General features: G+C 35.2%; 1 protein-coding gene across 3 annotated transcripts in view; it reads left to right on the top strand.

The window, feature by feature from the left end:
* Nucleotides 1–13,225, top strand: part of FBXL17 (F-box and leucine rich repeat protein 17) — a 289,124-nt gene that overhangs the window by 97,557 nt on the left and 178,342 nt on the right. For 2 of the 3 annotated variants that reach the window (XM_053931275.1, XM_053931276.1), the window contains exon 6: nt 8,809–8,939. In XM_053931275.1, the coding sequence (XP_053787250.1) occupies nt 8,809–8,939 (131 nt within the window). Of the gene's footprint in view, nt 1–8,808; nt 8,940–10,008; nt 10,089–13,225 lie in introns of those variants that run through there. The other variant, XM_053931277.1, reaches the window with a different exon arrangement.

Raw genomic sequence — 13,225 nt, 5'->3', positions numbered from 1 at the left:
TAACTATAGGTTAGGTTAATATATACAGCATAAATATAGGAGGTACAAAATGTAATAATTTTTAATTGACAGGGTATGTAGTCCAAGGCTTTGTGGGAAATTTCCACAAAGATCACTTTTCAGCTACATGTTTTGATTACTGCATTATTCTGACCTAGATTTATTGAGTATTTAATAGATGTTAGATGTCTTATCCTTCAACAAAATTACTTTATAATCACATTTGTTAGATTGAAGAAGAGTCAAGATCTTGATGTTTTATTAATGTGTTTCTGATTTTCATGCGTTTAATAATAATAAATTATTAGAAATCCTGATTTACATTGAAGTGACCCTGTTGAACATAGTCCTTCAGAAAATATCTAAGATGGTGCTTAGACTTCTGGTATGTAATTACTTTGTAAGTAATTGGTGCATGTTAGGACTTGAGATTTAGGTATTTCAGTTTCCCTCGTGCTGTATCTGTACAACTTCTATAGGCTGTGAATACTGCAAAGACTGCGATGTAATAACACTGAAAGTTAGGGATTGCTTAACCTGGAGAAGGATCAAGGGAGACCTTATTGCAACATTTCAATACCTAAAGGGGGTTTATAAGAAAAATGGGGACAGACATTTTAGAAAGACCTGTAGCAAGTAGTAACATTTTCTGCTGCATGTTTTTCCCAGAATTCATTAGTTGATGACATAGTTTTTTGTTCTAACAATCTGTGGTTGGTTTTGTATTGAGTACTTAACTGGTGTTTCGTAAGTGTTTAGTAGTAATTCCAGTCTGGAGTTCCTAGAGAATGTGAAATCTACTCTTTGCTCTCTGTGGCCTGTGAGTGTCCCTCCAGGCTGTGCAGAGCTAGTTGCCTTCTGTCCTGCTTCCTGTGTGCAAGCTGGAGATAACAGCAGTGGCCTTGGTTGTGAAATTACTTTGGGGCTTATGGTTGTATAAAAATTGAGTAGTTTATTATTACTGTATTTTCCCCCTAGTAATGTTAGCTCTCTTTAAAAATACTGCCACTTGAAAAATTCTAAATTACAACGCTGCTGCGTTGCAGAGCTTTTTTTAATAGCTAATTGTGAGGTATGGAAGAGAAAGTGTTGTATACTTAAGAAAAAGAAGAAGCATTCAGGGTTTATTTTCACTCTTTTTCTACTGAACAGAATGACAGGCAAAAAAAAAATTGTTTTTTGAGCAAGACCATATTATTACGCTGGTGCCTTTTTCCTTGAAGTTATTATAAACTGAAAAATATACAGATAAAGTAAATAATGATTATTGGGTAAGATGAGAGGCACTTCATGTACATACACAGAAAGAAAGGGACAAAAGTAGTGTGTTTATATGCAGTTAGACTCTTGGTTGAAACCAGTCGTTTGTTCTGATGACCTGAAAGTTTCATTTTCCTTTAGTTTTAATGTGTCAAGCATTGTTACAAAAGAAGTGAATTACCTCCTCCATGACATCAGAGTATTTAGTCCAACACTAAATGTTGTTTCTGTGGAGGCGGGAAGAGCATGTGTAGTGTTGCAGTTTATCTTCTGTTTTCACCACATCTGCACTTACTGTTTTCTTGTTTTAGCTTTTATTATAACTTATTTTATTATTTAATTAGCTATGTATAATTTTTTTCTTGTTTGCACTCTTTCTCCCATCCACACATCCTTGTCTCTCAAGAGTTTATCCCTGGTTACTTTTTACTTTGCTTTTCCAGTAAGTGTGAAGACAAATGTCAAAAGTACCTGTGCACATTAGGTGATTGTGTTGTGCGCAAGATCAGCCAGAAGGGTAATCTTCATTCATTAACCATGTGGGAATAAGAAACTTTTTATTCTTTCTAGTGAGGTAGTGATTTTGTAATGTTACATCTTTGACCTCAAGAGCAGTGGCATTTTCCTCCCCTGTTGTGGTAATTGCTTCTCAGCAGTTTAATTGTTGCATTTTTAATAGAATTTTAACAGCTGGCATCAGCAAATCTTGACATCTAGAAATAATTTTATTACCAAGCTACTTCCTTGGCTTCTTCCTTTGGTTTCTGATATATATGCAAAGGTATTAATTGCTTCATAGCAGTATACTCTGTGCTTCTACACCATGTACTTCTGACAGACTGTCTGGTTAATTTTGTTACAGACATCTAATTATATATGAATCCTTGTGCAGAACCTCAACAGAAAAACTTTTCTAACTTATTCTGCTGATCACCAATGCATGAAGACAGTTAATTTTAAGAACTGCTTTTGAAATAATGTGATCCTCACTTCTTCTTCATCTCATAGTTACCCATGTCCAATCCAGCTTAGTGATACCTGTGTCTAAGTTGGTGGTCAGTATGAAGTCAGTCAAAATTCAGATTTATAGAGCAAATTCTTTGGGCTTATTCAGTGTAGACATCATCAGCGTGACAGATACATAATGATAATCTACACATGACAGGACTGATTTTACAAGAGCCTTTCTAAACTGGGGTAATGTATGGTTTCTTTCTAGTAAATGGTTTGTTTTGACACCAAGTGTTCTGCTTTTTGCTGTTTTTATGGTAGTATTTCAGCATACCTTCTGATCTTAAGATCATTAAGCTTCCTGACTAAAGGCATGATTATATTCTTTGGCTAGGTATGGAGAAGACAGTATTTTAATAAATTTATATAATAAGCTGGATTTCATAAGATAAAATATGATTTATTTCAATCTGTTTGCCTTTAGTAATATGTCCTTTTAAATGTTAGTCTTCCAATGACAGGAAAAAGGCATTAAGTGAGGGTTTTTTAAAACAGTGATTCTGGGACATTCTTCATGAGTGTTAGCTTGAAACTTTACTTCATATGGTGCTGTATAAGTGAACGTTTTTGCATCTTGTCAAACTGACGGTTTTGTTGAATGAAGTTAACTGTGTCCCTCTTAAGAGATTCTTGTTGCTATTTTGAAGAATTTGATGGTTTTACCCAACTGCCATTTTTTTCAATGAAGTAAAAAAGACATTGCAGAGAAGACTGCATGGTTGAAAGTGCTGGATCTAGGAAACTTCCACTTCCACTCTACTGCCCCAAAAACTTAATTAGAAGTACTTGACAGTAAATAACATGAAGATGTAAACTATAAATCAGTAAAAATTTAATTCTACAGCAACTTTTATAGTTTATAAACTGGAAATTAGTCTTGTAATACAGATACTATGCTTGCAGTTTATATGTGTGTGCAAGTCCCTCCTCTAGAGGTAATTAAATCTTGGTGCATGCAACACAGTTTTTGATCACTTGTTTGTTACTTAAACAATGTGACTTTAATGTTTCACAGTATCTAAGAATTAAACTAAAACTTACTAATATGCAAAAAACATTTTAATCACTCTTTAGGAAAATAGACTCCTTTGTAACTATTCAATAATTTTTCAACTCTTTAAGCCATGTATGATTACTGTTTTAGGATCACAGTATATCTCAATTGTGTAGTTCAGTTATGGCAGCTTTTCAGTAAAAATTAATGAATGTGAGTGACTTTTAAAAAAATAGTTCATAGATTCTATTGACATTACAATACAAAGAATGTAGTTTACAGTTTCTTTCACATTGCTGTTTTTCATTTCCTACAATCATACATTTGCTTTTGGAGACTTAAGTCAGGGAGCAGCTTATTCCCTGAAGGCATGTATACACAGAGTGTCAAGAAAATTAAGCTTAATTAGCAAAAGATCTGAGTTTAAAGCTCATTAAGTCCTTATAAGGACTTTCCTTCAAAAATAATTTGGCTGTCATACTGAAGAGGATTAATCTTGAATTGTTTAGTGGTGGACTTGGCAGTTTTAGGTTTCAGTTGGACTCAAGCTTAAAGTTCTTTTCCAGTCTAAATGATTCTATAGTTCTGTTCTCTTCTGTGCTTTTTAGGGCAGCATATCTCTACAGGAATTGTGGAAGCGTGCAATGGGAAAAAAATTGTGTACCCATTATATTAGTAATTTCAATAAAATAACATCTAAATATTCACAGGAGTTGATACACCCACACTTAAATTACCTATGATCCCAATGGTAATAGTAATTTTCTATCACCTAAAGCACTGCAAATATTTTAATATTCGAAGTTTCAGTAGTCAGGATAGAAGTTTTACTAATTGCATGACATTTAGGCACACAAAGAGTATGAATCTCTGAATCTTCAAATATATCATTTGGCATAAAATTTCATTTAAGCCAACCAACAAAAGTATTTAAAAAACCCAAAGGTTTTAGCATATTTTAAAATATTTGAGATCCAAAAGTAATATCATTACTTTAGTGTAAGTGATAATTAGTAATTTCAACAAGAATATGTTTATAAGTATCACACAAAATTAGTTTGTGTTGCTCCTTTTTAAAAATTCTGTTATTTTCTGTTTCATGTTTTAAGCCCTCTGCCTACATATTTGCACTGTGTGTTTTGTCACATTAAATATTCCTTTTTCCATTAAAACATTTTGACTGACGTAGCTGAGTTCAAAGTTTAAATTCTGCTCATGCATAATTATTTGCAAAGCTATAAAGTTAAAATTTCAAGAAAAGCTTGGATATCTGCAGAAGAAGGGCCTTGAAATTGCTCAGTAAAATGGTGTTGCTGCATGAACAAAATAAGTTTTGGTTAAAAAAAAGAAAACATAAAAGGCAAAACATTATGCACCCTAATTCTGTAAGATTATTTAAGTCACAGAATATCCTCTTTCGTGTGAACAAATGCTGTTTAAAGGTACACTATTTTAATATCAGAATTTATGAATGCATTGTAGAGTCTAGCGTCTCTTTTTTAATTGTCTACTTTGGAGAAGTTTGATTTTTCTTTTTTAATATCACACTACTTTTAGCTGTGAGAGTTAGTATTAGAATGTAAGACTTAGATGTTTTTCTCTTCCAATTTTTTCATAATAGTAATTGTAGCATTTTTTCCCTAAAATTACTTCTCAGGTAAGTTATAAAGTACAGAATTTGTCATTAAGGTATATATATTTTTTAATAAAAAATGATTACGTACACATTTATTACAATAATTCTCTCATTGGTAATGAGATGTTGATACCTCTTAAGTAGTCAGGGACGTATTCTTTTCACTGTTATATTCAGATTGATCCAAAATTATGTCAAAAGAAAGTGTATTCAGTTCTGCTGGTCTTGAATGCCATTGACACTTCTGTAATGGCAATTTGAAGGTTGTAGAGACCATATTATATTTGAGTATATATCAATCTGAAAGTCTCTTCAAATGCCTAAGACACAATATTTTCTTCATTGAGCATGTTGTGCCTGAGAAAAAGAAGAATTAACCTGTTAAGTAGGTCAGATGTTTAAAATGACAGTAAAAAAGGCAAGTGATGGTTGAGTTACTGTATATTGAATATAATGATAGACTATTACTAGTATGAAGAAAAGAAGCAATGAGGGAATGATCATTCTCCTGTGATGGTAAAGGACAAAAATCTACCTTGAAAACCCTATTAATTTGGTGGACAGGAATACTAGGAATTCAGTTTAGTTTTTGATTCCAGCCATGCAATGCCAACATTTTTTTTCCTGGGAAACCACAAATGCCTTCTGCTCCATTCATCATTGTATCATTAAGGTAGATAATATACACTTACCTAAGTTACCTCTTACCTAATTTGAAGCCTTATTTTTAGGCATTTTTTAAAAGGAGCACTGGCCCCTTTCCATGCATTGATACTTCAGTGTAAATTTGTGCATTTTAGTCTGTGAGTAATAATAATGGGAAAAGAATCTCCAGTATTGTTGTCTTCTCAGAAGAAGAATGTTGTTGAGAAAGAAAGCTTGGGGTTTTCTTAAGTGGGGTGATTTTCTACTTGTCTTTTAAGTCTCCTTAGTTGTTTTAATGTTATAGAACATACTTATTGTTGAATTGTCCAGCAGGTGTATTTTATGTCATAGGCATAGACCACATTATTGCCTGCATGGTTTAAAGGCTGAAATATCTAGTATGAATAGCTGTATGAAGGTGAGGCAATTTACAGTTGCAGAAAGCTTCCACTTGTAATTTATGCAGGAAAAATTGAGAAATTGGTTATGAGCTTTTCTTCGGCACACAGAAGAGAAACTTCATGCTGGAGCAATATGTATGAAATAAGAATAGACAGAGCTTGTGAAAGGTGTCTACTTTGTCAACACAGTATCAATCAGTATATGCTCTGCTCCGTAATAGGCAAAGAAGTTTATCAGAATTTCAGTGGGAATACAGCAAGTACGTCCACAGTGATACCTGTGGTAGTATCATAATAATAGAAATATTATTGTCCTAGATTCTGTAGATGTACCCTTGTCATGGTTTGACACTGGCACAATGCCAGCGTCCCCATGAAAATGCACCTTCCCTAAATAAATGCTGTGAGATGTTATCAGGAACAGAGCAGAGCAGGCCCAAGCTTAATAACAAAGGGGAAAAAAACTTTATTAAACTACTACTACTACTACTGAAAACACATAAACTAAATCCAGGATGAAGACCTTTTAAAACACCCCTCCTCCTCCCAATTCCTAAAACACCCACCATGAAACATCACCCGGGATTCCTGATCAAATTACCACCCTTCAGATAATCAATACTCAAACTATCAAGGGAGAGAGAAGTCTCTCTTGCACCACAGACCCCCCAGAAAACACAGTTGCCACACCCTGTGTTTCCCTGTCACACATGTCACACCCGGAGAAAATCTGCCAGTGTGACACTCTCCTTTCCATGTCACAGTGCTCTCACCACCGTGCATGGACAGACTGCTCATAGGGCTCCTTTAAGGATGCTTTGCCATGGACCCAAAGACACAACAGTTCAGCTTCTCATCCTGGGACTACCGTCCCCCCCATTTTCCCCTGGGGCCGAGGGTCCAAGAACAGAAAATCATCTTCTTTCCCAAAGACAGAGGGCATCACCATTCCATCCTCAACTTTCTTCTGTTCTTGCCATTCCTGTGTTTTTAGAAGCTGAAGCAGGTCTCCTTGGGTCACCACTGCATCCCCCTAAAATGCAGTCTCTATTGCAGGAGATTTTGGTTCAGTCCATGGCTAACAAGAAAAGTCCAGTCAAAAGCTACTTCATCATCTCCTCCCACCTAAATATTTCTTTTTCTAACATCTCAGGTCCCGGACTATCTCTCTTCCACTACAAATCAAGGAGGAGTAATATTTTACAAAGCCCTCATTTCCTGGAAAGGGTTAAACGTTCAGACTCCCTGGAAGGCTGATATCTTGGTCCAGCGTTCCGTCTCCCACGCTGGGCATCACCCCCCCCTTCTCCTTCTCCTCTGTTGGCAAATTTCCAGGTGCCGCCAGGCTCTCTGTCACTTTCCCTCTGGGGGGGGGGGGGCAGGGACGGACAAAGGCATCTCCGCTTCTCTCCACCCTTCCATCCAGGAGCTGGCTCGGTTCCAGACCCTCAGCCCTTCGGCCTACCTGGACGAGGCCGCGCGGCTTCCCCTCCCCCACCCAGCCTAAGGCTGGGCAGGGGAGAGTCTGCACTCTTTGACGACTGGAACCAAAGAGACAGTTCCCCTGGGAGTTCTTGCTTTTAACCCCCTGTGTTCTCAGAGGCGTGTCCATACTTTCAGTGGTCACTCCAGGTGTCAATATCCAAACCTGACCACTGATTGGTTTGACCCAACTTCCTGGAAAAAATTCACTTCCATGTCAAACCACGACAACCCTGCGAGGTGAGGGTTCTTGATGTTATGCTTGTTTTGCAGAGTTTTTGGGAACGGTATGGAGTCTAGCTTTTGTTTGGAGCCTGTTAAAGAACAAAACTCCAGTTTCTGTGGAAGGGTACCTACATTCAAAGTCCTTTTCTCTTCCTTTTCTTCTCACCCCATGCTACCACCTCTCCCCCTACCCACCTGCCCTAAATACACTGACTTAATAATTAACTACTGAAGTGAACCAATTATGTGATCTCAGTTGGATGCCTTTACCTAATCAAATCCTTAGTGACTTAAATCACTGATGAGGATCATTTTTCCTCTTTTACAGGGAAAGTATATTTAATTAAAGTGTCAATATTGCCTAATGCAATTATTTGTCCAGAGTATAACAGAGATTATTTCAGGCAGCTTAAAAAGCAAACAATACTTGGAGGTTATTATAACTGAAGTGATACTGGAGAAGTCTGTAATTTTTTCTTTTTTTTTTTTTTTTTTTTTTTGCATCCATTACTCATAAAAGTTGTAAAACAGTTTGCTTTTGAAGGACACATGAATGAATAATACTAGTAATAAGTCAGTTTAATCAGTGCATAACTACTAATTATATTATTTTGTAACTCACAAGTTTTGTTGTTTAGAATATCCAATCTGTTATTGATAACTGTGCAGGTGAGACTTCAGTATAAATACTGTATTTTCCAGGGAGTTTGTATTATTTGTTTACTTTGAAAGCCTTATACTCTGGAGTCAGTAATTGCATTCATTTGAATCTAAGCACAAACGTGCTCTCTCACTTCCTTCTATGCCTTATTTTTCTTATGGCTAAATGAGTTGATATTTTACCTTGGTATCTTACAGTCCATGTATTTAAGAGGAGGAGGAGGGCCTAGGCTCTTATTGTAGGTTGTATGGCACCTTGAGTGAGAATGTCTGGATTTTATATAGTAACTGAGTGCCTGAATCAGAACTTTGCTCAAGCTGAATTCTGTGAATATCTCTGGTATATTTGCTTTTTGTAAAAGATATAGTAATCATATCTTTCATTACTAGCTTGCACATACTCTGCAACTTCCAAAAAGATTAACAATTTTTTCAACAGTTATGTATGTGAATGAATTTCAGATTATTTCTTTCTCTTATATTTGTCTTAATAGCTAAGAAATCTTTCAAGCTTGGACCTACGTCATATCACAGAACTGGACAATGAAACCGTGATGGAAATAGTAAAGAGATGCAAAAACCTTAATTCTCTCAATCTGTGTCTGAACTGGATCATTAATGACAGGTAACCTCATTAGAGCATCCAAAAGCAGTGTAATGCATATTTAACTGGTTCTGTTAGTTGAGAAAAAATCCTCATGGCTTGGGGGTTGGAGGAGATTGATTAAAGCAAACAGTGTTTGCAGTGTTCTTGCTTGTTTTGGGTAAATCATTGAGACACCTATTTTGTGGAACGTTTGCCTATTTCTGCAACGGAGAACAGTTTAGTTATGACCAGATGCAGCACTAATTTGTTTAATGCGTATTTCAGGGGAATGTGTTCTGTACAAAGAGTGATTGAAATGTTCAATTGCTATTGAACTGACTCATTCAGTAGGTGTCCAGGATTTGGATAAATTTATATGCACTTAAACAATGAAGCATACGTTTGACTATATAAGTAAAAATAAACTGCTTGTGATTAAATAGTGGAATTCCTGTATTTTTAGAAAGCAGCAAGGTTGTTTGGCTGGTTTTGGGGTATTTTTTTTTGCAAAGAACTCCAGATTCAAAGTGGAAGAATGACTGGGTTATTACCTAGACTTTTCCTTTTGACCAGAATACCTCCTATCCTGCTGTATTCCAGTCTTTCCATTAACTAATTTATTTCAACATCAAGTAGGTGGACAAAAATTATGTACAGTTATATCACAGATCAGATGAAAAATTAGAATTTTAAAAGTGAATATTTTCTTTTAAAGCAAAAAATTGAGCAAAGTCAGTGCCTGAGGGTACACAGGGAAGAATATTTTTAATTACTTCTACCAGACTATTTCATTATAACTTTCATTAAAAGGAAAAAGACACTTTTAACAGAAAGGGGTTCTAAAACAGTTTCATATAAACCAGAATAATGTGTTCTAGCAATTGTACTTCTTTCCCATGATTACTTTTTGGTTTTTTTAATAAGATGTGCTGTCAAGGTTTTCAGAAGTCATTAAGGGTGTGCTGATGTGTAGGTGAGCTCAGACTTTGGTGAAAGTGTGGTATTCTAAAAGTAATAAAAGTGCATTGTGTTCAATAGGAAGTACCAGTAACTTTTGCCATAACTTCTTTTAGCCCTTACAACAGTTTTTTTGGATTTGTTGGTTTAGGTCAGACCTTTGATGAAACTTCATTGGTTTTGAAAGCATTGCCTCATCTTTCTGTCTGTAGGATGCACATGCAGAATGAGGTTACTGGAAAATCCAGGATAAGCTAGAAAAAATAATAATAAAAATTCAAATTATAAACCAGGCAGTTTTCAGGTTTTCATTAAAGTACTTAGAAACATATATCCATCTGCTTGAATGTTTTGAGTACAGCAGTGTGCTAAGTTTGCTACTGTCAAACTGTTCTTGAAAATCTTTTATTGGAATTACTATAATTATAAGTATATATTTTAATTCTATGCATATTACTCTAAAACTTCACACTGAGCATGAATTATAAGAATTGTGAATCTTAACAAGAAAAGGAAGCCCTTTCAAGCAGTGACAGATAATCTACTTCTGTATGTAACTTCTAGTTGTTTATTTTTGTTTCTTAAGGTTTTCCATTTCATGCTTTTCTGATTGTACTTGTTAGTACTTAATATAACAATTAAAGATGGTAAATTTGAATTATCTTCTAGTTTAAGAAAAAAAAATAGAGAATTTAGAAAATAATGCCTGTAAATCTTAAGCAGTTATTTGACAATTCAGATATTTTTACTATTTTAAAAGTGACATTAAACGCCAAATACTAGTCTGAACTGAATAAAGTTGTTTGCTTTACTCCTTCTAAAAGCTCAATTGAGAATAATGGAAAATTATATAATAGGAACATGGTACAACTGCATGACTTTATTTGAAGTAAACACCAGTTTAGCACGGAATTTTGAATTTACTCACTTTGAGAATACAAGTGAGCTTTCAAAAGCACACAGGACTGTTCAGGTGCTTGGGTTAAAATGCAAATTAGTTTAAATTAAGTAAATTAGTTAATTATTTAAGCTCAACCCTTTTTTTTTTTTTTAATTTGGTGCCATTGGGTGGCTCCTAATCAGAGGGAGTTTTAGAGGAGATTCTGTCTCTTGACACCTTTCCAGTGCATATGAGATAGTAGCAGTCTAATGTTTTTCCTGATTCCTGGTTTTAAAATGAAGATTAGTTCCACCTCTCCCCCACTCTCCACCCCATTATCAAACAGGTTTACTTGTGAGATCCAATTACATAGGATTTGTATTCCAGATCTTTTCAAACTTAATAGGACAGTGTTCTGCTCACTTTAGAGAACTGAGGCTTCTTTAAAGCCTTGGAAAACTGTTTTGCTCCATTTCTTTGTGCATAATATTGAGTGTGAAAGAAAACTAGAAGGCTTTTAAAATACCAGTATAACTTACAAGAGCTAAGTAGCTCTTAAAAGTAGTTGATTATGACTTGGCAGAAATAAGTCACTGGTTTTAAAACTTTCTTTTAGATTTCATGATTGTTTCTAGAAATCCATTAAAATCCTTTCCATAAGCAAGAGTATAACTCTAGAATACTTACAGTCCTTTCTTGGTTGTGACATGGTGTTAGAGTTAATACTGTGATCATTACGTTTCTTCTTAAATAACTTAAATTTAAATGTAAGACCTCTACTTGGTAGGCACTTGCTAAGATTTTTGTTGCTGTGGTTCTTGTGCATATGCAAGAATTGATGAGGACCATTATTTCTGTGTTTTGTTTAGAGGTCTTTTTTGTTTTGGACATATGCCTCTAAAAAGATTATGTGGGGCAGTAAAAGAAATAATTTACCTAAGGCAAAAAAATATGTTTAGTTGAGATACTCTTGACATTAGTTTTAAAATGAAGGAAAAAGAAGTCTCATCTGATGACTTGTGAAAATGTTTCTAAAAGTTGTGAGTTAAGCAAGATCATAAAATACCTATTGAAGTAATCTAACATAATGAATTCTTCTCCAAGTATTACAGCTCACTCAAAAGCTTCATATGCTATTTTTCAGATTGGTTATGTTTGTTATAGAAACAATCCTACTTCTTTCAAATATGGACAAAACCAAGCTTGCAAATTCTTTTCATAGGCATCATGAGTAGATTACATCTAGTCTTTGCAATTGGAAAGGATTGAGTTCTTTGTACATGGTGAAGTGAATAATATACTCTGAAGCTTGTTTTCTGTAACCTTATCACCTTGAAGTTGTTCTCATGGTCACTGCCCTTGTTCTTTCGAATTTCAGTTGATGAAGTAAAAATAGAACACCTAAAATAAATCTTGTGGGGGATTCAGGAAATGTAGCATGATGTGCTGGCAAAGTTTTCAGTGCTATGTGGGTTTTTTAATAGTTTGAGGAACATCTGCTATTTATTATATCCATAATGATCAGGAAGCAAACAGCAGACAGTCTAACTTTATTTTGTGAATCTCATCACTGTGGCCTGAGAGTTGCAATTCACTTCAACATCTGTGTTAAAGAATTCACTTAGGGACAGACATTTAAAAGCTATGCAGTGACTGTGAAATCTTAAGAATGGTTCTGCTTGCTTCAGTCATTATCTTACTAAAATATTTCCTTATATTTGGATAATATTTGTATAGAGGATGTTTGCCAGCCCCTACTGTATCTATGTTTCTTCTTAGAAAGAAGGGAATAATGCAGATAAGGCAAGGAACTTTATTTACAGGTACAGTAAGACTTTTTTGTGCCATGGCACTGCCAGTCATTCAGGATAAGATTCCACCTGCAATACAAAATTATCTATTGGTTTGCAGTCAAAGGACAATATTTTCCCAAACATTTAAGAACTTTGCTTCTTCCTCTGTAGGTGTTGCCACATGTTCTTATAATAATATCTCAAGAGAGCTGTATTTTTTCATGTAATTTATTACATACATTGTGGGTGACTTCGGTAGCAGGTGCTAAGATTTGCAGAGCATCTGGATGTTGTTGAGACCAAGTTATGAATGTAACTTGGGAGGATGATATGCAATATATCCATGGCACAGTAAAACAGTGAGAATTTTGCTTATTTACCTTGTGGTGGTATTGCTTACCATCATTGGACTTCTGACTGGTGATGGGGGGGGGAAAGAGGCATTAATGTGCACCTCCTTGAGCTGTTAGCACAGATGGAAAACCTGGATGTAGTGTCGTTATTCCATTTCTGAGAAAATGGCTCTTTCTTCTTTTGTGTTTCCATGAAAATCCACTATGGATAAACCAGAGTAGGCAGTGTAATGGGACAGTCTAACCACCCTGTAATGATTAAGATTTGTTTGTGAGGATTATAGTTGGAGTCCAGGACAGAGGAACTTGAAAATACAGACATTTCACGAGGAGAGTAGTCAG

Source organism: Vidua chalybeata, chromosome Z, assembly GCF_026979565.1.
Source record: "Vidua chalybeata isolate OUT-0048 chromosome Z, bVidCha1 merged haplotype, whole genome shotgun sequence".
NCBI classification, from domain to species: Eukaryota; Metazoa; Chordata; class Aves; order Passeriformes; family Viduidae; genus Vidua; species Vidua chalybeata.
The sequence above is the reverse complement of the archived record's forward strand: the minus strand, read 5'-3'. Positions and strand labels throughout refer to the sequence as shown.